The sequence below is a fragment of the Theropithecus gelada genome, chromosome 5 (assembly GCF_003255815.1).
Source record: "Theropithecus gelada isolate Dixy chromosome 5, Tgel_1.0, whole genome shotgun sequence".
Taxonomy (NCBI): domain Eukaryota; kingdom Metazoa; phylum Chordata; class Mammalia; order Primates; family Cercopithecidae; genus Theropithecus; species Theropithecus gelada.
The window spans coordinates 106,597,807-106,625,696 of NC_037672.1; the positions used below are offsets into that span (position 1 = coordinate 106,597,807).

The 27,890-nt window shown below is 35.8% G+C and overlaps 1 protein-coding gene across 2 annotated transcripts in view; it reads right to left on the bottom strand.

The window, feature by feature from the left end:
• The window catches only part of COL25A1 (collagen type XXV alpha 1 chain), a 506,768-nt gene that overhangs the window by 218,574 nt on the left and 260,304 nt on the right, over nucleotides 1-27,890 (bottom strand). For both annotated transcript variants that reach the window (XM_025385780.1, XM_025385781.1), the window contains 2 exons: nucleotides 17,588-17,632; nucleotides 15,635-15,642 (listed from right to left, as the gene is read on the bottom strand). In XM_025385780.1, coding sequence (XP_025241565.1) covers nucleotides 15,635-15,642; nucleotides 17,588-17,632 — 53 coding nt within the window. The remainder of the gene's footprint in view (nucleotides 1-15,634; nucleotides 15,643-17,587; nucleotides 17,633-27,890) is intronic.

Sequence of the window (27,890 nt, forward strand, 5' to 3'; positions counted from 1 at the left end):
AGATACTGTAATGTTATAATCAAGAGTATCTGAATACATTTCTTTTCTTTTACAGCATAAATGTTCTCCGTTGAGACAGGAAATGTAGCTTAGCATTTTTAGAGCCACTGGCTAAATTACCTCTATTGATGAGGCTCGGCAGGTTCTTTCTGAACGATTCTAAACAACTGCAGAGGAATGAAAGAAAGTGTTCCATAGGCTGTAGCCACAGCATGCTCCGAGTCTACTGGGGAGACAATAAAGCACTTGCCCCATGCATGAATGGGTCTACGTCCCGCCTGGAGCATGGCTGACTAGCCATCCCTGAAATTGTATAAATGAAAGGAAGTAGGCCAAGGTAGACATTTGTATTAATAATTGGTGTGCACGAAGTAAATTAGGCTATCCCACCAGGTCCTCCATAAAGGATGGAAAGGCAGTATGAACCTTTAGAAATAAAGTCTGCTAAAGCAATCTTTTCAAAGCTTTTGACAAATTGCAAACCTCAGTCACTTATTTTTCCTCATTGAAAGGAAAGCTCAGGGAAAAGTTTCAGTTCAGTTCACACACAACACATGTACAGATTCACATACACACAAAGAATGTATAGGTGTATGAAGCATGAACCAGGACATGAGAGTTATGTAGCACTATCCTTATTCACAGAGGTAGTCAAGGGACCTGGTTGTGCCATTAGGCATGGGAGCATTTTTCAGCAATGTCAGAGGGCAGGCGCACAACAGTTCTGGGCTCCTTTAGCTCCTATGTATCGTGCTCCACGTGAACAATCCACAGCACAGTGAAATCTGGCCCCCTTGTTTGCACAGTCATGTTGTGATAGCAGGAACAGTGAAAGGCAGTCCCCATCAGATGAGAAAGGTCAAGTAATACAACCAAACTATGGCTCAGATTTTTCACATTTTGAAAGGAAACAAAACATTGGGAACCTCTTTGCTTTTGTGGATCTGGGGAATGGAATTTTAACCTGCCTACTTTTTGGTGTAGAAAATTTCCAGGTTTCCTGCACGTTATGCACATGTACCCTACAACTTACAGTATAATAATAATAAATAAATTTTTAAAAAAAGAAAAAAAGAAAAAAAAAAAAAAAAAGAAAATTTCCAGGTTTCTAAATTGTCTTCAACATCTCCCTTTCATGAAGAGCACATAGCAGGTAAAGAATAATGAAGAATATTAGCCCATTTATTAATGCTATAAAATCAACTTTTCCTCTAATCTTTGCAGGAAAAAAAAAGCTAATTTATTTTGACAGTAATATCTTTTACACCAAACATCATTAATCTTATATCATTACATAATAAATTTTTATTCTTATACTTGCACAAACATTAACAATAATAATCCAAAAGGAATAATAAAATCAAAGTTAACAAATAATGGCAAATTATTTAAATATTTTAGTTAAAAAACAGATTCCCAAACTTCCTCTCAATTCTATTGACATTTACATTAAGGTGAAACACAAGCAATTAAAGATTAACAAAGTTTTGAGGTTTAACTCAAGTAATTAAAGAATAATATTATAGTACTTAAAGAATAGAAAATAGATTCCCTTGGTAGTGCTATTCTATTCCTTAACCACTCAAATATTTAAATAACAAAAATGTAGTAGTATTGAAACTTGAAAAACATCTTTACCTAAAAGTTCTCATTATACTTAAGAAACTGAAAGCTCCACATACAGAAACAGAATGCACATTCTCATTCATCTTGAGTGTCACTCAAGAAACACATTTGATGTGGTTTTTGCCTTGATAATGAGGACACAATAAACTATGAAAAATGTCATTTCTGGAAAATTTGTTGGCTATAGTTCAGCAAGAAATGAATCTTTTTAACAGATATGGCATGATGACTTTGATGAATTGAACTTTTAAATATATGGAGCATTAAAAAAGATATTCCCTTAGAAATGAATTAATTTAGATACAACAACATACAGTATACCATAATTCATTGTGTCTACTTTCATCACTGCAGAGTGGTTCTGTCCATGTGATAAGATCCCTCTTCAAATACCTATTTGGGCTTCACTTTCAATTCATTACCTTAAAAAATGAAGACCTAGCTTGGACCCAATCTCTAAGTTTCCCATTAACTCTTATCAATTCTATAAGTTTTATGTACTCTGAAACTTTTCATGGTTTGAAGATAAAAATTTCAGGAAAATATCTTTCTGAAAGATTCTTTTTATTTAGTTAGCAGAAAAGTTTGAGCTACAAGACAGTTCCAACAAGACAAGTCAATAATCTTGGTCAATTTCTATATATGCATCACTTTGAAATTTGTTGAAATAAAAAGCTTATAAATACCAAATATTAAAATGTAACACTCCACTATGGGGCTCTGTATTTGGATGTTTAGACAGGGAGCTGAAATCTTATATAAGGACACATATTCATATTACTGGGATTCATATGATGCCTTGATAGATAAAGTCAAACAACATTTAGCTAATTTTGGTTATAGTTTAAAAGTAAGAAGTTTGAAGGCCTGTAATGTAGGATACCATTTTTGGTATCCTAAAGGATTTAAAAGCATACCCAGCGTAGGGTGAGACAAGGTGAGAACATATAGTAACAGAATAACAGAATAAGTATCCTTTTTCAAGAGATTTATCATATTGATTTTAGTAGTATGCTACCTGCCATGGCTACTATCAGCCAACAAAGGCACATCTGAAATGATGCTGACTTCCAGTCCCTAAGCAAGAAATCTTCTAATGTAAACCATCGATTAACTGTTACCCAATTTTTCCTAAAATGAATGCTTATATTGTCCATGGAGTCTAATTTACTGACAAAATAATAAGTGTATTATAAATCATTGGAAGTATTAAAGTATGTTACATCCTCGTAATCACAGTACTTTAGAGCAATAGTTTGGGCTCCAGGTAGTATAAAGAGAGAGGAGACAGATCAATTTCCAATAATAATTTATAAGAATAAAAACTTTCTATTTAAATTTACTTTTAACAGAACAGAAACCTAGAAATGACCGGGGTAATTTAGTTATTGGAATTTCTAGATAGTATTGGAAGTTCTAGAAATGAACAGGGATGAAAGAAATTTCCTACTTTTTAAGGATACTTTTTAATGACAAAATAAAAGCTTCTCCTTCTCAATGATGAATAGGAAGAGGTTTCCCAATCCAAATTCATTTGCCTTGTGGTTTTGATTAAAATCTACACATAGGAAACTTCATATTATAGGAAATATACAATTTTTGTAGTGAATTTCCTATAAATTACGATATTTGTTACAAGGTCAAGCAATGTTTCATTTTGTTTAAAATGTTCCAAAGATCTAAAATTGCCATCAGTTTGTTTATGCTCTTCAAACTCTGTTCTCCTAAACTCTACTAATATCACCAAACTAAAGATTTTTATGTTATTTTATTTTTATTTTTATTTTTTATGTTTATTTTATTTTATTTTTTTGAGACGGAGTCTCGCTCTGTCGCCCAGGCTGGGGTGCAGTGGCCGGATCTCAGATCACTGCAAGCTCCGCCTCCCGGGTTCATGCCATTCTCCTGCCTCAGCCTCCCGAGCAGCTGGGACTACAGGCGCCCACCACCACGCCCGGCTAATTTTTTGTATTTTTAGTAGAGACAGGGTTTCACTGTGCTAGCCAGGATGGTCTCGATCTCCTGACTTCATGACCCGCCCACATCGACCTCCCAAAGTGCTGGGATTACAGGCGTGAGCTACCTCGCCCAGCCCAAACTAAAGATTTAAAAAGGATTTTTTTTTCCTCTAAACAAGCGAGCTAATGCCTATAGGAAAATAACCTTCTTAACAAATAAAACACAGGGGATCTAGTCAGACAAAGGATAAATTCTCATCTTTCACGCAACTTTCAAACTAGTAAACAATACAAGAATTCTATAACATTTTCTTTTCAACTCATGCCATATAATGTATAAAGTAAGTTTGTATGTAATGGCAACTCCAGATCAGCTTTCCAGACATGAAGATTCAATGATTAGAGGCTTAACTTTAATATGCAAAGTAGAGGGTTGGGTGGATGTGGAGAGGGCATCAGGATAAATAATCCACATAACTGGAAGTGGAAGTTTAGGTCATTTCCTATCCAAGGATATACACAGGGCATATTGAATAATGGTCAGACTACCTGAAAGGAAACCACAAGCTGATTAGTTCCACTCCAAGGGATGGTTTTTAAAAACCAGTTGTTTTTCTTCACCATTGATTAGAAGTCTAAATGGAAGGCTACATATGGTGAAAGATATATACATTCAGCCATTACCACAGAAGGGTGATAAATTATCCAGCATGCCTGCAGAGAACTCTCTAATCCACTCTTTCAATTTTCACTCTCACCTGTGAAAAAGCCTGAACTGTATGCCAATTGGTTGTTAATAATGCTGTCTGGAAGGGAGCAAGTTGAAATTGTTCCCCAAACTGCAAATCAAGAGACAAAGTATGTGTGTCTACTACAGTTGAATGGAATTATATATCAGAATAAAAGACTGTGTCTGAAGTACAGGACTAAAGTATGCTTTCATGTGTCCTATAAAATCCTTGTGCTCTGGGCAGCACAAAGCTCTTAGAATGCTTCCATTTTTTTCTCCCAGAAGAACATCATAACATAGATGGAGCTAACAAAGGCCTCCAAAAGGAAGCTTGTGATATAAAATATAAAATAATTGTTTTTAAATTTGTAGTTTCCAGATTGGGTTTCTACTCTGCCTGCCAAATACTCTCCTTCTTTCTCATGAGTTAGCTGCAAAAATATGGATTTCATTTATTAATGGAAGTGGTGACTTGGCCACTTTGTATGGATTCTTTAGCTCTTCTATCTCCACTCTCCTCTTCCTCCATAGAACACAGTGAGGTATGATGGATCCAAAGCCAGGATGAGGGGAGCACACAGTGAGGCTGTCTGGCATGGTCTGCAGCACAGCCTACTCTGGCTGCCTCTCAAAACACTCCTGACTAGTGCTACCAGCAATCCTTCACCAGCCCCTCTGCTACCAGCAATCCTTCACCAGCCCCTCTGCTGGGCAGCAGAAATGCTGGCACCAATCAATGTCTTTTACATAGGTTCCGAATGCCAGTTTTCCAGGAATATTTCATCCTCGCATGTGTCAGTAGCAGAGAGACTCTTTTGTAACTTTTCTCTAAAAGTGTGTGGGTCTGTATTTATTTGCTACAGAAAAATAAAATGTAAGACTTCCACAGCTTAGAGCTGGCCCACATGTCACTTCTGAGCCATGTGTGCCCTAAGTCTGTCACTCTCCTTCTCTGAGCCCTTGCTGACAGTTATAAAGTAAAATAGCACAATTTTATCAGTCCTGCCTTCTTCCTGGGGTCATAGCATCAAATGACTTATCTAAACGGGCTTTTGATGACTTACTTTCAATTAAATGTATTATATTATTATTAGTCAGGAAAGGTTATCAAATCAGGCATGCATATTTACATAACACTGCCAAGTTACAAGATTATGCACATGGAATATGAAAGCTGAATCAAGGAAATGGACAAAAGAAGGAGGAGGAAGGAATTACAGAGAGAGGAGAAGAAAGCCATGAAAGACAAGTGTGAGATGCATACATCTGTGCATGTTTAGTAAGGATCTGAAAAAGTAGAACTTGAAGAGGTGTCTGTTTACAACCTTACTGTGATGGTTAATTTGATGTGTCAAGTTGGCTAGGCTTCGATGCCCAGTTGTTTGGACAAATACTAGTCTAGATGTTGCTGTGGATATGACTAATGTTTACCATCAGTTCACTAAGTAAAGCAGATTTCCCTCAATAATGTGGGAGGGCTTCATCCAATCATTTGAAGGCCTTAAGAACAAAAACTGAAGTTTCCTGGAGAAGAAAGAATTCTATCTCAAGATTTAACAGAAATCTTGCCTCAGTTCCAGCCTTCAGGTCTGCCCTACAGATTTCAGACTTACCAGTTCCTACAACGGCATGAGCCAATTCCATAAAATAAATCCCCATACCTCTATAGGTGCCCTGTGGTTCTGTTTCTCTGGAGCACCCCGAGTGATACAATCATCAAGGCTGTTTCTATTGGTAAACCCATTGGATTCTTTTTAGTCTTTATCTTATTTGCCATTTTGCAGGAACATGTGCATTCCAATCATGCCAGCAATACAGTATACAGAGAATAAAGTCCTGAGCAAATGAGCACTTTTGGACACAATGAGAAGAGTTTGGTGGCTCTCAAAGTCAATAAATATCTCCACTTAGCTGTCTTACCAATAGCTCAAACTCAAATGTTCAAACCAGAAATCTTTGCTTCCCATAACAGGCTTCTTTTCTTGAGTTGCTGTTCCTGCAGTGTCCCCCTCTATCCCTACTGGAGATTCATCCTTCCCTTCTTCCTCTGGGTGACTGCTCGTGTCTACTCCAGCAACCTTATAGTTCTTTCATGAAACAGTTTCTCAGAGAAAGCCCTCACCATCAACCCTTACGCAAGTCTGCTTTTCTGTCTGTATTCTCCATCTCAGTGGCCTCACTATGATTTGCCAGAATGAGGACTGAGAGCCACCTCCACTTCTATCTCCTCTTCATTCCTACATCATCACACATCTGTCATTCCTACCTCATTAATGCCACCTAAATCTGCCCCAGTCTCTACATCTCCCCTGCTACCATTCTTTCCAGATCGTTTTATGTCCCCCCGATTAGCTGCAACAATACCCTAATCATCTCTCTCTTCCCATTTGTCCTCTTCCTTGTCCTTTAGCAGAATGGCCTTCTCAAATGTTCCTCTGACCTTGCCACCCTGCTCCTTTAGCCCTTCTAAGACTGCATACTTTTAGGGTAACCACTTGGAATGGCATGCAAAGTTCTCCATAGCCTCATCCTGCTCCAATCTCTGATTTTACTAGTTACTTCCTAATCTCTTTCTTGAACTTTACATTTCAGCTTTATTTCATACACCACTTCAAAAAATGCCAGTTTTTTTTTCTTGGGTTCCAAAGGCTTGGAAAATGCTAACCTCTTGGAAAATACACACTACTTTGATTTTTCACCCTGACAAGTCCTTCACTGATCTCAGATCCACAGGCATTCCTGATCCTCTCCACATCTAAATCTGGATTGTATTCTCTACTGTCTTCCCACTGCACCTTGGCATATCCCGAGCATACTTCTCTCACAAGATTGCTATGTTTTTGTTTTGTTTTGTTCCTCTCTAGATGATAAGGTCCTTGAAGGTAAAAGCCATGTCTTATTTGCCATTTATCTTCATCATATAGCAGAGGGTGTGGTACGTATTAAGCACTCAGTATTAGTTTGATGAATGAATCAGTGTGAGAATATACATTATCTTTTAAATAACTCTATGAACTAATTATTAACAATCCTTTAAAGCCTCTCCTGTCTCTAAATTCTATACTCCATCCTTTTATCTTTCCTTGACCATACAGAAATACCTTCTTTCAAAAGTATGCAGAAATAAGAACTAGAGATATGTGTGCATATTTGCTTGTGTGTGTGTATATCTTTGAGGCCAAAGATATTAGCAAGTAACAAAAGATGCATGTTTTATTTCATTTAACCCTATGCAAATCTTAAGGATGCATGAGAACTTGTTTCAAAAAGTGTAATAAAAATATCATCAATTTTTAAAAACATAAGAACATCTAGGTAACCTGGAATACTTTAGATTCCACATCCTGATGTCTTTTTAATTCCACCAAAACAGAAACAAAAACTTATTTAATGACTAAAGACGGGGATTCTTTCCACATTATAGTCCATGACCCAGTTAAGACCAAACACAGCACTTAGTTAACTTAGACCAAATGTAGGCCAGCTTCATGGTGTCCACATAATTAGAATTACACAGAAGCCACCCTTTGTATAAGAGGAATCACAGCATTTCACATAGCTAGTTTGGAAGAATGGGAACATTGAGCCCTTCTCTGATCACACGCTGCCAAAGATTATTAAATGTTTAGCCATTCATGAGGAAACAATAATCATTCACTCATTTGACCTTGTTCAAAATATTAACATTCAAAATGTGTCTAAGCTGCTTTGTAACAGCGCTTTATTTTCAAGTGGCTTTCTTGAATATAGCTAGTTATTGCCTCACAAACCTGCAAGAGTCATATAATTACTTCCCTAATTAGTCCCATAAGATATTTACAGGTCTGCATTAGGCAGACAGCCCTAGGAATTCAGCAACATGACTAAGTATTTGGTCATAAGAAAGCAAAACAGGAAGCAGTGACATGACACCCTATTTGTTCGGACACTGGCCATTAGAATGGTACACAGGTGTCCAATCATCAACTAACAGCAAAGACTTTAAAACTGAGGCATTCCTTTTAAATTTTCCTTTTAGAAATTTTGACTGCCTTGTACTGTCTGTTTTGGTTTTTATTTTTTAATTTGAAAAGAAGCAAAGTTAATTTTACCTATCAAGTATCCTGGGGAGAGAAAGGATTCAGTCCTAAACTCTCACTTTTAAAATGTTATCGTTCCCTACCGTAAGAATGGCAGTGGCTCACTCTTCAAGCCTCATGAAACTGACTCTAAAAGTGTTAGTCACTTTTTTTCACAGAAGTATTGCTTGAAATTAAACTTTATCCTGAAACAATTGGGAATACGAAACCAGACAGATAACCAGAATTGTGCCTAGCTGAGGAGGTTACCCTGGACCCAATACTGTTATAGATCTAAGCCACTCCATGGCAAGAGAAACGGTACAAGGAAAGAGAAGGCCGTAACAATGAATACAAGTGCTTACAGATTTGAGAAATGCTGAAAGATAAAAAGTCCTCATCATCAATGAGATTATGAAGTAATCTGGAAGGCCTGGGTCTCATGACCTGCCATGAATACCTTTCTCTTTTTACAGACCACCCTTTAAATTTTACGTCACACTTTTTTTAAAAAATCCTGTTCCTTTAATTTTTTTTCTGTTCTAGGTTTCTAGTGATAATAGTTTTAATGAATGTTCTTCTCTAAAATGTTACAAGACTGAGACCACATTATTCCCAAGTGATGATTTCTGGTTCTTTTTATTTCTTCAGGAATTATTTCCAGTCGGGCTGTGGAGACTCAGGTCTGTGGAGACTGGCTGTTCACCAAATTTGTTTACTTTTCCTTCTGAGCCCACAGCTACATTTCTCTCCCTCTCTTGCAGTTAGGTATGAACATGTGACTTGACTCTTGCCAAAGGAATGTGGTCAGAAGAGATATAAATCATAAAATCCTAAACTTCCAATAATGGTCAAAAGAATCCTCCCATCTGACCCACCGCTCTTTCCTTATCTATGGCGGTGCATCCATGCCCAAGATAGCCTTGGAACACACGTGTTAAAGATGGCAGAGTCTCCAGCAGTCTGGGCTCCTGCAAGGAGCCTTGCCCATCACTATGCATAAAAAATGAATTTTTACTGTGGTAAGCCACTAACATCTTAAGGTCCTTCTGTTACAACAGCTAAAGTTATTCTAAAACAGATGGTATTCAGAAATAGACTGTAAGAAAAAAATAATGTTGAAAAAAATTGTCAATATTTTTGTATGTCTATTTCTTCTTCCTTGTTCCTTTTTAAAATTTTATTTTAAAATTTTTTTTTTACTTTAACAGCCTTACTTAAGCTCAGTTTGCAGCTCTTTGCCCCTTAATGTTGTCACTTCCAGAATTCCAAAATTCTGCTTAACCTGGCACTACATCTACAGAAACGAGAGCAGAGGAAGCATTAAAACAGACTGCCACTAGACACAGTGCCCTCTACAAACACGGAAGCCCAAACCACTCAATACAGAAGACAGGAAAAGACACTAGAGAAACTTTTCTATGTACACATTCATAGTTATATTCTTTTTCTTTTTCTGCTTTCTGGCCTAGAAGACAAATCAGTGTGCAGGGTCTCAAAATGAACAACCTGAGTTGTTCATTTGACAAGTGACAGCCTGAGATCATTCTATTAAAACTCTACCCCCAAACAGCCTTTCAGGGCAAATTAATTCTCTCGGTTTTGCTTCTTTGGTTTGTCATGGTGACTGTTATAATGACTGAATTGATCTGGCTATGCTAGTATTTTACACCCATACTGCCTCCTACAAGATAAATAGTTTGTTCCCTCCATCAATAATCATAACACCCTGTTATTATAGGAAAAAATAACAGTTACTGCACATTGAAAAGCACACTCTTTGAGTCCAAATATAAATGTTTAAATATTATAATAAGTAGGAATATAACAAAGGAGTAATTAAAGGAATATTTGCTAAAAAACTTCAAGAAAATTTTATACCTAGTTTTCTTAACTCAAAGAGGCAAAGCTCATACCTCCACATGATTTGCTTCTGTTAAATGATAATGAGATGATTTACGAGTTTGTTTTGAGTAACTGGCAATTTAAAAGAGCAGGCATAAGATGTAAGATCTACAAATAACTAAGAGCTTAATATGAACCATACAGGATGAGGATAGGATAAGATACAACAAAGAAGATGCTTACAAAGAAGGTAGTATCACTTAAACCTTACTTGCCTGAAAAACATCTTATAGAAATATGGGGGACTTTGAAGAGGAACAGACCTGGGTTCATATTTCAGTTCTGCCTCCTGCTAGATGTGCATGCACCCTTGGGTATATGATTTGACTGGTCCAATCCTCAGCTTTCTCCTCTGTAAAATAGGTATAGTAACTCCTAGGTCACAGGGTGGTCTGAGAACTGGTATGTAAAGTGACACATGGTAGGTAGCTGCTATAAATTGTAGTTATTAGTATATCAGGAAAAGACATAATTTGACTTAAAAATCTTATCATTTTTTCAATATGCAGTAAAGGTATCAGAGGTTTTCATCTAAAAGTTCTACTGAGATTTCTTGTCCTAATTCATCTACCACATTGGCAGAAATAGCATTGTAAGCTTAACTTGGCCAAGTCTGCTTCATTCATCTGTCAACAAGATTCTAGGGTTCAAACCGAGTTGACAATTATTAAAGGTGGACAGGACAGAGCAGGCTGCACAACAGAGTCATATTTCACACCTCAGAGGGTTCTACACGACCAACAATAACATCATATCCCTGTCAGTCAAGCATCATTGTAGGGCTTGATAGACTGATACAAATAAAACAGCCAGTTAAAAAAAGGTCTCCTGGCTCTTTTCTGGCTATAGTTACAGGACTTGCTTGATTCTGTGACCTGTGAATTTTAGAATAACACTTCTTTTTGGGACAAAGAGACAGAGAGACTGTACCCACTATTGACTCTGAAAAAGATCAAAACTATGTGTAAAATTTGCTCCATTTAAAAACCCTAAAGTCATTTTGTAAATTTTGATCAAACTCTCTCTGCCTCCTATTAAAGTAGAAACTTACTTTTAAATGATCCAAAACAGAAGGTACCATTTGACAGTCATACAATACAATGGACTGACAAATCATTCTAGCAAATACAGTTGTGATATCTGAGCTAGATGCTCAAAGCACATGCATAGAGTCCATTAGAACAATATTCCAGTATGTGTTACCTTTATGAGAAAGAAAATAGAAAAAAGTATCTGATGTTCACTTAAAAATAAATTACATACATTATCACAAAATTGCTCTGTTGCAGCCATTTTTAGCAGACTCCTCTGATTGTGTGTGTGTGTGTGTGTGTGTGTGTGTATCAAAATAGATAAGGCTGAGTAATAACCTGAAAGCTTCCTAGAGAGTAAATTGATACACGGGATCTAGTTCAAGTTGTATTTCAAGTTTAAATTATAAATGATCTCAATATGCAAGACTACAAAAACTGACAAAAGAAACACATAGTTACATATCCACACATAATTCTAGTGGAATATATCCAAGTTTTCCAAAACATTCTAAGTAAAGTTGTAAATATATGGTTGCTAAATTAAATTTTATCATTAATACTTTTTTGTTTCTTTTAATCTTACAGGGAGATCTGCCATTATCCCCTGGGCCATCTAATTTTTTATTTGTTCGTTCATTTGTTTGTTTGTTTGAATTAGTGCCCAAATGTCTCTTGCACTGTTGGAGCACATTCCATAATGAAGTGAAAGTGAATGACAGCAAAATACACATCAAGACCCCAGGTTACACTTTCTAATCTGTCTGTACACATGAAGCCACAGCACTATGGTAACTGCAGGCCAGAAGGAAGTTTGAGAAATTTACTTGACGTAGATTTTGTGCCAAGGATTGCTCACCAGAAGCAAGACTAACTTCTCAGACCAATTTTGTGCTTTATATTTAGAGTGTGGAATGGAGGCTAGGGCAACTGTGATTAAGATGACAATATATCCCTCGATAGCTTACTTGTGGAGAGAGTTGAATAATGTTTTAAAAGATATAAAGTAGGATGATACATTTCTCTAAAAATAAAATTACGGAAACTGTCAGATTTTAGTTCAGGCAAAAGAAGTGAAAGGAAAAAATAAACAGTTGACTTTAAACAGCATGGGTCTGAACCACATTGGTCCACTTATATGCCAGTTTTCCTTCTCTGCTGATAACAAGACAAACCCCTTTTCATCCTCCTCCTCCTCAGACTATTCAATGTGAACACGGTGAGGATGAAGAGTTTTGTGATGATCCACTTCTACTTAATGAATAGTAAATATATTTTCTCTTCATTGTGATTTTCTTTTTTTTTTTTTTTTTTTTTTGAGACGGAGTCTGGCTCTGTCATCCAGGCTGGAGTGCAGTGGCCGGATCTCAGCTCACTGCAAGCTCCACCTTTCGGGTTCACGCCATTCTCCTGCCTCAGCCTCCCGAGTAGCTGGGACTACAGGCGTCCGCCACCACGTCCGGCTAGTTTTTTGTATTTTTTAGTAGAGACGGGGTTTCACCGTGTTAGCCAGGATGGTCTCGATCTCCTGACCTTGTGATCCACCCGTCTCGGCCTGCCAAAGTGCTGGGATTACAGGCTTGAGCCACCACGCCCTGCCTTCATTGTGATTTTCTAAATAACATCTTTTCTCCAGCTTATTGTAAGAATGCAGTTTGTAATACAGACAACATACAAAATGTATATTAATTAACCGTTTGTGTTATCGGTAAGGTTTTCTGTCAACAGTCGGTTATTGGTAGTAAAGTTCTGGGGAGTCAAAAGTTATCTGTGGATTTCTCACTGAGCAGAGGGTTGGTGCCCCTCACCCTCACACTGTTCAAGGGTTAACTGTACATAAAATTAAGGTGATGTAAAAATAGGAATAGTCCCTAGAAATTCAAATCGTCAGTAATTGGGTATTGTCTCTAAATAAACATATTGCTGATAAATTTATCTAATTGCAATAATCCCATTGTTCATTAATATTTACTCTGATATAAAAAAATGCCAGAAATTTGTTATAAAGCCACCTATTCTAAAGCAAAATGTGATGGAAGGCAGATACTTTTTAGATATTATACGTGGAGATTTACGAATTGGAGGCTCAAGAGGATTTCATCGTAATGTATTATACCCACAAGGAAGCCCATGATATTGGGTCCTAAGTACTATGGTAGGCTTCTATTTTGTTAGTAAAGATAGCATAATCAATGTTTTTTCTCTTTTGTACAATCAATGTTTTTTCATCTTATCAAATATAAGCAACTTGAATTATCTTCCAGTCAGTATGGAAACTCATGATTATACTTTATTTATTGGATTTGATGCTGTTTGCCAAACATATTATAACTTCTTTAAAATGTAGTCAAGGTGGGACAGTATCAATACTTGTTTTATAGATTAGCCATTTTGCATTTTTGGCCATAATTTTATATTATATGTGATTATTTTAATCAAAGAATATGATTTCACCCATGGCCTGACAAACCCATGTAACAATGATCCATGTTATAACACAAGTATAATTCACAAGGAATGGAATAAAGTGTGGTAAACTGAATCGATTTGAAATCAGACATATCTAATTGAATTTCAACTTTGCAAATCCTCTAACTGTGCAACCTTTGGTAATTAACCTCTATGAGCCTGTTTCCTCACTGAACAATAGGAATGGTAACATCAGAGGGTTGGTGTGAGAACAAAATGAAATTATACATGTAAAGTGCCTAGAATACTGCTTGCCTTACATTAGGGGCTTAATGCTAATTATTTATATATAATAAGAAAAGGAGGAACAATTGACATCTTTAGGTAGAAAATTTGGACTAACAGCCTCAAGAAAGCGAGAACTATGTGGTTGCTTGAATTTTCGAGGAATCAAAGAGGAAGTACTAGAATTCTGAAGAATTCATAAGGCAGAAATGAGATTTAACTACTCTTGGCATAGCTAATGTGGATTCCACAAAAAGAAGCCTTGAACACTCTACTCCATCCGTAACCTCAGGAGTTTCCTCTGGGTAGTAGTGGTTTGTTACTTACTTAACATGAAGAGACTTAAGTATGAAGCCAAAAAGTAAAGACTCTTAGACCTAGGGCATGCCATCTGCCTAGCATTAAGCAAGAGCTGAAAGTCAGTTACAGAAGCAAAGTCATTTCTAACATGATTAATGTTCCATCCTTGAACGTGGCAGGAAGACTGCAAAAGATATTTGGAAGCCAATGTTTCCTCTGAATAAAGTAAACGAGTATACGCTAAGCCCCTCTCCCTGGACCATGCTGGCCTGTTAGATAAGTTGCCAATGTGGAGTCTGCTAAGGAGCAAACTGGCTATCCAGGATGAGAAAATATCTCAAGGCCAATGATCATTGCTACCGTAAATGCACAGTGCACCGTATAAACACTGGGGTCAGATGCAGTTATCCAGCATATTACTCAAAAACACATCCAGCTCAGAGCTGACAAGATAATCTGTTCCTGTGAGTGCAAAGCAGACTGGAATGCTGCAGCTATGACCTACTCAAGGAAAGAAAAAAGAAAGTGAAACTCTCCAAGGGCTCCATCTCATGTTCTTTATGCAGGCAAAACTCCAACAGACTTCAAAAGAAGTGTTGCCTAAGGAGGGAGGACTGGTCCAAGCTCACTGGGGGTATAATTTCCATGATCATGTTGCCATCTACATTTGGTAGACTGGCAAATGCAAATATTTCAGATACAAGTTTAAACAGATGAAAAAAGAAGTGTGAAATAGCTTGGAGATTTGCTTGCAAAAGAAACCTCAGAATTCCAGGAAAAGGATTTAAAATCAGAAGCTTCATAAGTTATCCAAAAATCTCATGAGGGTATTGGTGTGTGATCATATCAGAAATAAATGTTTTTCATCGTATGTTCTCACTCATAAGTGGGAGCTAAGCTATGAGGATGCAAAGGCATAAGAATGACACAATGGACTTTGGGAACTCAGGGGAAAAGGTGGGAAGGGGGTGAGGGATAAACGACCACAAATAGGGTAAAGTGTATACTGCTCAGGTGATGGGTGCACCAAAATCTCACAAATCACTGCTAAAGAACTTACTCATGTAACCAAATACCACCTGTTCCCCAATAACCTATGGAAATAAAAAAATTTAAAACAAATTTAAATGGACATACACTGCATTCTAACATATCACATGATCACAAAACTGTGTATTTAAAAAATAATTTTCCAAACTTTAAGTATACTCTTAAAAGGTCAGTAACATTTTTCTAATAGACATATAGGCTATATTTTTGTGTTTTAACAAAGTTTTAACATACGTGATCCTGATAAATGCAAACAAGCCAAAGTGCAGCAAACGTACTTACAGGAGGACCTATCGGGGGAGCAGGTGGAGAGAGAAGAAGAGGGAGAGAGATGAGTTAGTGAATATGCAAAATATTAAGATCAAATAAAAGATATGAGCATAATCAGCATGATATAACAGACATGGAAGTTTTTAAAAATTCACTGATTCTTAACCGTTTTTAGGCCATGGAACCTTTGAGACCATTTCAGAAAAATTTATAATTGTACACAAAATTTTACATAAAATTTCAAGTGATTTTTAGATTGCCTAAAGCCTATGAATTACTGAGGTTCATATATCTTAAGTAAAGACTAATTTATAAAAGTTTAGATAAGTATGAATTATGAGAATATTTGGTAATTTATGATAGACCAGTTATAGAGAATTGATATATAACTTCTTGAGTTTGATAAAACAGCCAAATGAGAAATGTACCTATTATTTGTCCTTAGAATTTTTTATTCAACACTATTATAAATATATAAAAGTCTAGTTCCTCATGTTTATATAAATTTCTTTAAAACCATCAAAACAGGCAAAGTCTAAGACAATTTTAAATATTTCACATACCATTATGCTCAATTAAAATACCAGTTCTAAGTAGCTAGGAAGTTGGAAATTGGCTTTTATTTTCTAAGAAACTTTGTATAAGCATAAATTTTTCACTTTTTCCCCATAATCCTCTTTCTTTTGACAACAATCAAAGATCATTTCTATGATTATCTGATTCCACTAATGTTTTATCATTTCTTTTTCCTCAAAACAAATTTATACAGTATCCTTTATTAGAAAACTTTACACTTTATGAAGGAATACCTACACAAGTTTCCAATTATTTAGATTCAATGAGCTTTAAAGGTAGCTTTTGATAACACTCTTTAAAAAAAAAAATAAGCAACTACACTGCTCAAATTAATAAATTTTCATAAACACTTTTTACTTTTACATCTTTCTTAAAATGGAAGAGGACATGAGGCAAAAAAAAAACCACACATCAATCTGCTATCAGCTCTTCTTGATAGGTTAATGTTTCTATTTCAATACTTAGTAATTGATTATTTTTAATATTGATAAATATTTAGAGAAAATACTGAAAAATAATTTCTGGCATGCTAGAGTCAAATCTTAAATTACTTTATCTTGCATGGAAGAATTAATGGCCTCATAAGACTTTATGTGGTCACTTTCCAAAAAAAAAGAAAAACAGTAAGTGAACTCATTTATACAGATCACCTCAGTTTCAAAAGAAATTTACTTGACTTTTCTGTTTTACATTGGAGATTTGTTTTACATACAGGGATTTGACCTGAAAGCAAGAATGTCCTGAAGTAGGAATCGGGACAATTGGTTCTGTTTCAAGTTCTGCCTTGGCCAAATCACCTGACTGCTATGGGCCTCCATTTCCTCAACTACAAAATGGAAATTCTGGATTGATTACTAAGGCTCCTGTCATTAATAAAATTCCATGGTTGTACAAGAAGGATAACACATTCTCAAATTTTGAAAACAATGGGAGTAAAAGCATGACAAAATTGTGCCAACTGGATAAAATAGCAACACAGCTTTCTAAGACACGTGCCCTAGTGTCCCAAGGCAGATGTTTTTGCAAAGGACCTACATTTACTGACCACCTACATCGATGGAAACCTGGCTGATGTTATCACACTGTGTGCAGCTGAGAAACCCTCCATTGTACACAGAAAGGACAGACTTAACTTGACCCAGTAAATAAGCCCCAAATGGGTACCAATTGTTACTAAACTGCAATTAACAATACTTTGCAAACTTCCCCTTTCTGCAGTTTGATAGAAATAAGAAGATTAAAAAAAAAAAAAAAACTAGGTCTAGCAGAGAAGATTTAAACGCACACATACAACCTCCAACAAGACAATATTATCATTAATTAGGAAGAACAGATGCCGGAACTTAACCAGAACATGAGTGACATAGAGCAGCTGAAAGAGAGACTTACCAGATTCTCCTCTTCGGCCTCTCTTACCTCGTTTCCCTGGAGGGCCTGAAATACAAAGGATAATGTTTTGAGTGTAGTTTAACTTTTTTTCCTGGTTCCACCAAAATGTCTAGTAAATAATTTATATATATTTTCTCATTGTTTTTATCTACCAATTTCAAGAAAGAGACCAGATATTTGTAAAGGTCAGTACTGTCTTTCGTGTTTCAGCAAAACTCTTAAGGTTCATTTAATTATAAAAGCTACTCTAGATACATGATCATCTAGGGTTACTTAACACCAATGATTCGGAATTTTTGTTCATCCTGCTTTAATATCATCAGTAAAGAAAGAGTTTGCTAAGAAAATTGTTAGTGTTGAGTTTTATGTTTCTAAGGAATATTTCCTTTCAGTATATGAATAATTAAAGTACTGATTAATAATTTAAAAGTACTAAGTCCAAATGATTTATAGTTTCTTTTCAGTCAGGTCCATCATAATTTTCTGAAAATGTTTAGTTGGCAGTTAGTTAAATGTATATATTAGTAATGGAAAACAATCCTTACAAATATTTATACCTCATTAAATGTGAATATATTGGAATTTTACTGATCAACAACCACCTGAATAAAATCACAACCTTTTTAATAGGGCAGTATTTAGGTAGTAATTATAGATCTGATTTTTCTACAAGGGCAAGGTCATTATTGTCATTCAATAAATAGTTAGCCTTTATGATGATCCCATTTTAAAAGCAGAGAAATAAAACAACTTTTTTTTTTTTCCCGGTGAGTTACCGGTAAAGACCACCAAGCTAGTATGTATCAGACTTAGCACAAGATTCTAGACGTTCATGGCTTTCAAGCCATTATTCTCAATTATATAATTTCTGTCCTCATTTCCTTGGGCAGGAGTAGCCTTGCACTGAATTATGGTTCAGGCAAATAGAAGAGAATAATTAGCCCACAATGAGAATTGAGGTCTTACAATATTTGCCAGGAGAAGAAAGCCAAGGAAAATACAGAACTGCCTGATTTTAAAGAATGAGCTGCTAAGTAGGACTGATGACTTCCAAACTTTAGAAAGTTCAAGACATAAGCAGCACAGGCCTTAGTATCCAGGCGACTTTCAATGTGATCCTGAGCTACCGGCTCCCACATGGAAACACTATCATGAGAAATAAAAACATCAGTGGGGCAGTTAGTTTCCTCCCAATCCCTTACACAGAGTAAGTCTCAAACACACACACACACATACACATAGAGACATAATCTGATATATAAAACTTCCTTAAGACTAAGAATTATACTTTTTCTAGTACAACATCACTTAAACTAAGAACTCTCTAGCAACCACTATATACTTATAATGTCTGTGGTTCACATGGTAGGACCATTAGAAGCCATTGTGGAAGAGATGACAGATGAGAATTTTCCAAAACTGAATATAGTAGTCCTATGATTTAACTTATATTTCAAGTGGCATGTAAAAATAGTTCACCCTAACTATGTGGAAGGAGAAACTTAGGAATATTCAAAGACAAAAAAAAAAAAAGTTAGGAAATACCAGAGGGAAATTATAATGGAAAGTACTTTGACTGACTGTTGTCTCACCTACAACAAAGGTACCAGAAAGGCCCAGCCCTGATTTTTACAATACGTCTTAGAGGCCTCTAATTATTACTTATTTATTGGGAATTAGCTTCTTTGCCATTTTCCCCCTGAAGAATGTGTCTTTCAACAGTAGATTTCATCAAATAAAAACAATAGATTGCACAAATGTTTAAGAAATAACTTGAATAAATTTTTATTTTATTTAACAGAGAGATTACGAAAAAAATGATTAAAGAAGCACTCACATCTTTTGAAGAAATCAAAAACCAAAATACGAATATTTCTGAACATATCTGAATTAAATATTCAATCAGAAGGTTTAAAGAAATGAATCAAATGCTGTGGTAAATCTGCTTGTCATATTGAGAATTGAAGAACAGGATGCAAGCAAACTGAAATGGCATTTGGCAAGACAGATATCTATTGAATATGGTAGGGTTTTACAAAGAATGTCATAATATTTGACAGAGAAAACGAATTTAAACTAAGTTATGAGAAGATGGAATATAAACTAATGAATTTACAAAGAAAGTACTGGATTTAAGAAAAGCAGGTTATAATTATTATCGGAATCAGAAAACTGCAGGGAGCATTATACTGAGCTTGGTGAACTAATAAATTATACAAAACTCTCAGAAAAGTCTAGGTAAAGATCTTACTTACAAAGAGAATAATCTGATGTTTGAAGAAGTCTACTGTGCAGATCAAATAATTTGATCTTGCTTCTGATTTTAAAGACAAAAAGAATAATAAAAATGAAATGGATGAGACGAATTTGGCAATGGATAGCTGGCAGAACAGAGTGAGAAGATAACAAATCAGAAAAGAGAAATCAGACAAAACTGATGTTAACAATTGTCACAAAAGATAGTAGCCATTTCCATTCCAAACTGAGTAATGAATTGTCAGCCAGGCATGAGCTGTATGAACACATACAGAAGTTCGAACATGGTTCTCATTCACTAAACTTGGCCAGATCTTTGCAACAGAAATTCTCAGTAAATTCTATCAGCAGAAAGATATGACTCTGCAAAATAAACTGGCTCAAGAATATGAATGAGAAGAGAAAAAACAGAAGCTATCAGCAACAGAGGAAGTGAAAACTTACAAGCAGAAAATTCATTCAATGAAGAATGAATTACAGAAAACAGAGAGAGACGACAAAACCAGATTGCTCTTCAGTGTTAGAAAATTCAGGACAATTGGTACTATTCATGCTTCAGAAAGAGTTCTTGCTAACTTTCAAAAATAGATGCAAACTGTCAGCCTGAGATAGAATTAGTAAAAATTTGCCATCATGGTAATTATTTAAAAACCAGTGACTATAAACCCAAGTTCAGACAGACCTAGTTCATCAATTAACAAAGGAAAGCTTCCTAAACCATTCCAGTTCCTCACTAATGATGTACCCCCTTGATAAGGCTCTTCTCTAAAGTTAGATATGTACCTAGAAGGAAACATAAGCCACTCTATGGGCCCTCATATGATCGTGAGGGTGGGTGGTTACTGGAAGTAGCTGGAATACTCTTCCCTGGCTCATCAGATGAATTACCAAAACCTGTCAATTCTACCCATATTACTTGGATCTGTTCACTCTTCTCCACTCCTAAGAGTATAATATTTCAAGGCTGAGTTTAAACGTAATCTTTCTTGGCACTCCAGTAAGAGATTTTTTCACAGTGATGTTATTTCTCTTTGAAAATATTTTTACCTTTTATAAACATTTACAACAAACACACAGGAAGTATTTAGAGAAAAGTTTCAGAATTCATCATTGGTTAGGTGTTTTATTTTGACCTCTTGTTTTCTATTTCAACACACATTTCTGGCTGGATCTGCTTTTGGAGAGCAGGTATCATGTGGATAAAAAGCAAAGGGAAGGCTCACGCCCTGGGTGATTTTGCTTAGGTGTATGTTGTCATAAACACCTGAGAATAGGGAGAAGATGGCTAGCTCATTACAAGAATGGCTTAACGGTCGTCGCCACTGACACAGGTCCATTAGACGATAAATTCCTGACTGAATGGAGGAGGTAATTAATGAATATAAAGACACACACTAGGTGTTCAATAAATATCAGCTCCCTCTTTTACTTTATTTATATTTTCTTTTTAGTCCATTGTGATTCTACTTGATAATTTTATAAAAGTTGACTATGTATGTGAACAAGATTGCAAGAGATTAATATCACCTTATAATTATACTATTCAAAGAGGCAATTTAATATACTAAAGACAACATGGAACACAGAGTTAAAAACCTATGGATTTTTCACTGCTGTGTGAATTGAGCTGACTTTCAACTAATCTCTTTGATTTTAATCTGCTATCTGGTAAATAATACTCATTCTGCCCCATCTGTATGATTATTGTGAGGATGAAACTGTAAACTGCTATTACATTATACTAAACAAGTGTTTATTTCATTTTTCATTCATGTGTTGAAGCTTATAAACCATTTCCGTACTATATTACCGTCATATTCATCAATAAGAATAGTAAGGTTTTTAAACATAGTAAGATTGCTAAAATAGTAAGATTTTGACACATTCTAATAAAAAGCTGAAACTTAGAAGCTTCATCCCCAGAAGCACAGGGAACTTTAAGTACATTAGATTAAAAAAATCATAAAATACCTCAAACAGTAGAAAATATTCCAAAAAAATACTCTTATTCAGAGTTTTCGAGGCAGAAAACGGAGATGTTACGGCAAAGGAAAGGGCAGGAAACTGAACTTGTGGTCTGGGAGGGACAGAGTGAGGATGAAGCTCTTTGCAGATGGAGCAGCCCTCTTGATGGACGCACGCTGGGGTAGGGAAGTCTGGAGGACAAATGTGTGCAAACCCAAAATGCTCCTCCACCCCAGAGGATCCCTGAACAGGTCACCAACAGCTGCAGCTGGCTCTTGGGAGGGAGGAACCTGTCTGGGCAGAGGAGACAGCGGATCATCCTTTCTCAACCAACCTCCCCCATCCTCCAGCTACGTTCAGAGACTAAACCAGGTTTACCTTCAGGTCCTCTGGATTAACCTTACAAGCAGGCACAGATTAATTTCAGAGCTCTCCCCAAAGTCCTCCCACCTGTTTGCTTGCTTAATGCCTGAAATTCCTTCAAGATGGACCAAAGCCTTTCATTCCACAATTAGAAGTAAAAGGCTTAAATGGCAATGCCTGGTAGAAGTAGAACACTAACTAAAATTTATTCTCTCCATACTCATAAAATGTCTGTACTACAACAGACCCACGAGGTCATATGAGCCAAAGGTTTTCATGCTCTGCTTAGAACCTGGACCATCAGAGCAGCTCCAGATTGCCATACTCAATTGCAACCATTTAAAGTAAAACCTCCATGGCTAAAACAAGTTTATAAATGATTCACATTTCTGAAAATGTAAAACTGAGCCTAACAGAGGTGAAAAACCTGCCCACAGTCCCACACAGCAGATCCCAGCTTCCTGATTCCAAACCAGTAAATGTTTGAGGGACTATTTTCTTACACATTATGAAACTAATAAATGTATTTAAATTAATTGTTTGCTGGTAAGATTTTTACTGTATTTTAGTTAGAAACAACAAAAATTGTTGCCAAATTTTTATTTTTTATAACCTAATCAGAGAAACATAATTTTAATAAAGTAGCTCATCACGCTGCCTGTCAGTTTCGAATTCACATTCCACAGACACAACCGGCCACAGCCAGCCCGAACTTTCCAAAGTACTTTATCAATGGGCCACCTTGTATTTTTCGAACATCGCTACTTAGACAGATGTATTATTAATCCTTGTGACAGCCTTCCACTAGACTGTAAGCTCATGAAGGGAGAAATTCTCTTGTTCATCCTTGTATCTCCAGCAGCAGGCATGAGGCTGACCACTCAGAAAACTTTAAAGGAGCACCGCCTATGAGCTATTTGATGCACACCAACGTTATTTCATACTCTTATGGCAAAAACCACAATTACTTTTGCACCAACCTAATACATTAATTTTTTAGAAGAAATGACTTTTTTTTATTCAGGACATTTATTTCCCAAGATTTTCTCAATCAGCATGTACTCTACCATACATAATACAGGGTTGTTTGTTTTAAATATCTTTTATGTGTGTATTTTTGTTTCAAATTTCCTCAAGTTTTAATTTCTGTGGAATGTCAGTTTATAAACAAAGTTAATCATAATAAATAATAGGAAATAATTTCAGCTTGCAATAGCCAAGTTCCATAACTCTCACTACAGAGTATTATTCAGATATACAGTAATCATTTTAAAGATAATGAGTTGAAAATTTGGAAAAGTCTCTCTTCCTTATTTTTAACAATACAAAAGATATACTAACAAATGTTTGAGGGACTATTTCCTTACACATTATTAAAGTAATAAACGTATTTAAATTAATTGTTTGCTAGTAAGATTTTTACAGTATTTTAGTTAGAAACAACAAAAATTAAGTTGCCAAATTTTTATTTGTATAACCTAATCAGAGCAACATAATTTTAATAAAGTTATGAATATTTTTAATATACTGTTCCCCTAAAGTAATTAGATTTGTTTTGCGAAATTCCTAGAGGATATTTTTTTAATCAAATAAAAATACCAAATATTTCATTTTATAAATAGTCCTTTCATAAATATGCTTATTTTCAAGCTTTTATACCAAGGGATTCATGATAGTTCCACATAAAATTTATAAAACATAAAGAATATGCAGAAACTATGTTCACCAAATGAAGATAAAACACAATAAAGCCCATGGAAGGTACAAAAAGATTTTTAAAAAACTCTCTTCAAGTGGCTAATAAATGTGGGTGCATTATCAGTATATACATTAGACCACCTAAAACCAACTGAGAGGATATGTATGTGTGTACTGGTTTAAATGTAAAATGTAATATTCCTTGGTGTAGTAGTCAGTGCTTTAGAAGAAAATGGGCGAGTTATTCCAGAATATACTTCTCATGTGGAAAATTTTTTGTTTGACACAGTCTTACTCTGTCACTGAGGCTGGTGACGGTGTAAGTGGTGTTGAACATCGCTACTTAGAGTGCAGTGGTGATAATAGCTCACTGTAACCTCACACTCCTGGGCTCAAGCAATTCTCCTGTCTCAGTCTCCTGAACAGCTTGGGCTGTGGGCACACACCAGCACGACCAGCTAAGTCTTTTATTTTTTTGTAGAGACAAGGTCTCACTCTTGCCCAGACTGGTCTCAAACTCCTGGCCTCAAGCAATCCTCCTGCCTTGGATTCCCAAAGAGTTAGAATTAAAAGTGTGAGCCATCGTGTCTGGCCTAAGAGAGTTATTAAGCAGCAAGGTATGCCCTTCTGGAAAAGCATGTTATCTTTCTCGTGAAATGCACTGAGAGCAGGACTCTTATTTGTTTCTATATTTTTTTCAATTTTATTTATTTACTTATTGAGACAGAGTCTTACTCTGTCACCCAGGCTTGAGTGCAGTGGTGTGATCTTGGCTCACTGCAACCTCCACCTCCTGAGTTCAAGTGATTCTCCTGCCTCAGCCTCACGAGTAGCTGGGACCACTACGCCTAGTTAATTTTTTTTTTTTTTCATATTTTTAGTAGAGATGGGGTTTTGTCATGTTGGCCAGGCTGGTCTCAAACTCCTGAATTCATGTGATCCACCTGCCTCTGCCTCCAGAAGTGCTGGGATTACAGGCATGAGCCACTGTGCCTGGCCTCAATTTGAAATAAAGTGAAAATTTTCACAATTGCCATTAAGATGTTTTAAATAAATACAAATAGATTACATCAGAATTGTGGTAAATCTAATTCTCAACATTATGTGATCATTAGAGTTATTTTTAAATTGGTTGAGTTTCTACTCCTGTAGAGAGAGGTCAATAAACCAAAATTACCTTCTAAAACTTATTCCCAGTTATCGCAGTGTAAGTTTAGTTCTTTGTGGTGCCAGGATTAAATGAAGTATGTCAAGTTTAACTGAGAATTAGTTGATATTTATTAATTTCATAAGTAGGAAAAACTGATCACATTCATGAGATAACCGGAGACTCTCACAAGGACATACTGGAAAATACTACTGCACTTAAACAATAAAAGAAATGGATTTCCAAACTGAGTGCAATGTTTTCTGGGCTTTATATCAATGCTTTGTTTCCAGAAATGGAATTCCAGAAAATGAGGGGTTATCTTTGTTGCTGTTTTTAATATCTAGATAATAAATATAGTAGAATATTCCATAGAAACTGTTCAAGACTACAAACAGCCTGATGTTGCAGTTCATTGACTTTAATGAGGTCTGATGTGGCACAGTTGTTATTTCTATCATTCTTTTCCCACACATAAAGTGTTTCATTATTATGGCACTAGAATGTTTTACCCCAGGATCCTACAGGGGATTTATCATAACAGCTTTTTTTATTTCTACTTGTGGGGATGGGGGCTGCAAAATGTCAGAGAGTAGGGGTTGGGAAATAGGAAAGATATGATTCTTTGTGAGATTACATGCTATGTAACAAGAGTGACTATTATCTATACAATGTAATATATTAACATGAAAAACAGTTTCCAAGCTTTCAGAAAAATATTTTAAATTAGCTTTGCAGATTACATGTTTCTAATGGAATTGAGAGTGGTAGATACCTCTTTTAAAGATAAACAAAAATGTTAAACTAACACAAAAAAATAAGATCAACAGTTGAATGTAGTTTTTCAAATATTCAATAAATAAAATTATGTTAATTTTTATTTATCAAAGATTGAAATAATCTTCATGGAAAATTTAAAAAGTGGGCTAATAGAAACTAGGATTTGTTTTTATTAATGGCTTTGTGACACCACAAGCTTTTGCCAAATTTCTGATGGATGAATTAAACACAGCAGCACCACACACACCATTACGCATATGTAAATAGCCCAGATATTTAAGCGGGTGCTAAATTAATCATTTAGCATGATGCCAAAATTTCCACCTAGTAGTAAAAAGACTCATAGAATAATAATACAGAACTGGTTTAACACTCCAAATGAGTGATGGAAAATGAAAAAACAGAAAGGCAAGACAAAGCCATTCGAGTAAGAGTAGGAGTAGTTCAGAGAGAGAGGGTAACATGGAAGTCTGGACCCAGTGAAATAAGCATGAAGGCACGGGCATACTAAAACAATCAGTGCAGGAATGATAGAGTAAGATCTGTCTGTGGAAGCCAGAGAACTTAGTGAGCCCCTGTATCATGTGGGGGAAAAGCACAAAATACTAGGAAATAATACAAGGGACAATGATGATGACTAACATTTATGAGTGCCATCACACACCTTGCACTGGGCTAAGCACTGTACATGCTTGGTCTCACTTATTTTTACTAGTTGTGTGATCTCAATACAATTTTGGAAAGTGATGATATAGAGAGGTTAAAAGATTTGCTCAACAGCACATAGGTAGTAAACAGTGGGTTAGGGATGTATATCAAGACAGCCTGACACGTCGATTACAAATGCTGAAACTAACAATTTGGTCACTTATTAAACACACTATAGATCACTGTATTTTCTGATACAAAAACACACAACTGCCCAAAAGAAAATAGGAGATTTAAGTCAACTTAGAAAAAATATGTTCATGAGTATTTCTGAAGCCCTTTATTTAAAATCTTTGTTTATAGGCTTATTTTTAGCTTTTCATTTTAAAGGAAAAATAATCATGAGAAATCACTGGCCAACAGTTAATCAACTTCTATTTTACAAAGTTAAAAAGACAGTGTTCTCTCTTCATACACTGAGAACACTCATGGCTAGCCTAAGGGAATGTGATTAACACATATTTATGTTTAAGCTCAGTTAATATGCTCTTACAGCATGCACAGCAGTTTTTACCCAGTCTGTTATATATAAATATTTAAAGTGACAGAAATAAGAAAAATATTGATCTTTTAGAAAGGAGGGATATTGCCTGTCTTATTCATTATTGTATTCTCAGTACTTGGCACATAATTAAATGTTAAATAGATGACCTTTTTTAAAGTAGTATTTCTGCTAGTTCAAAACAAAACAAAACAAAAAAAATGGCAGAGTACAACTTCTGAAATCAGCCATAAGGGCCTGTGTTTGAACCTGTCTCTTCAACAATTTAGCTATGTGACTTTGGACAAACTAACCTCTTAGAACTCTTGTCTTCATCTACAAAATGTCGATAATACCTATCTCAGACTTGTTCTGAGTGTCAAGTGAGATATTTTACTTGTGAGGTACTGAGCACATAGCAGCTGTGGAGACACAGCATCTGTGCCCATAAAGGCAAGTGCTACTTAGGAGATATTTAGGTTAGGGGACTTGACTTTGATGAATTAGATAATCGGGGAGGAAAGAGCAACTTCTAATCCTCTTCAGCCTACAATCCAGCCCTCACAAGGTTCCCAAAGTGACCTGTCTCTTCTTACAATCCTTCCATAGCCCCCTTAACCCCCCTTCATTGCCCCCTTGCCATGTCAGACCCTAACAGTATCACATAGCGTAATGATAATGGACATGAACTCTGGCAGATGAGGTAAATCATAGCATCTATTTCGTTTTGTGAACATGTTAGCAGTTGGTCCATTTGCATACACGTCTGGCACAGAGTAAACATTCTTTAGATGTTACCAATTGTAATGATTTTTCACATCTCTGAATGTTTTTCATTTGTCTAGGAAGTCCTTTGCAGATGGTACCTTCCACACGTTGGGTGCTCAGTACCAACTTAGACTAAA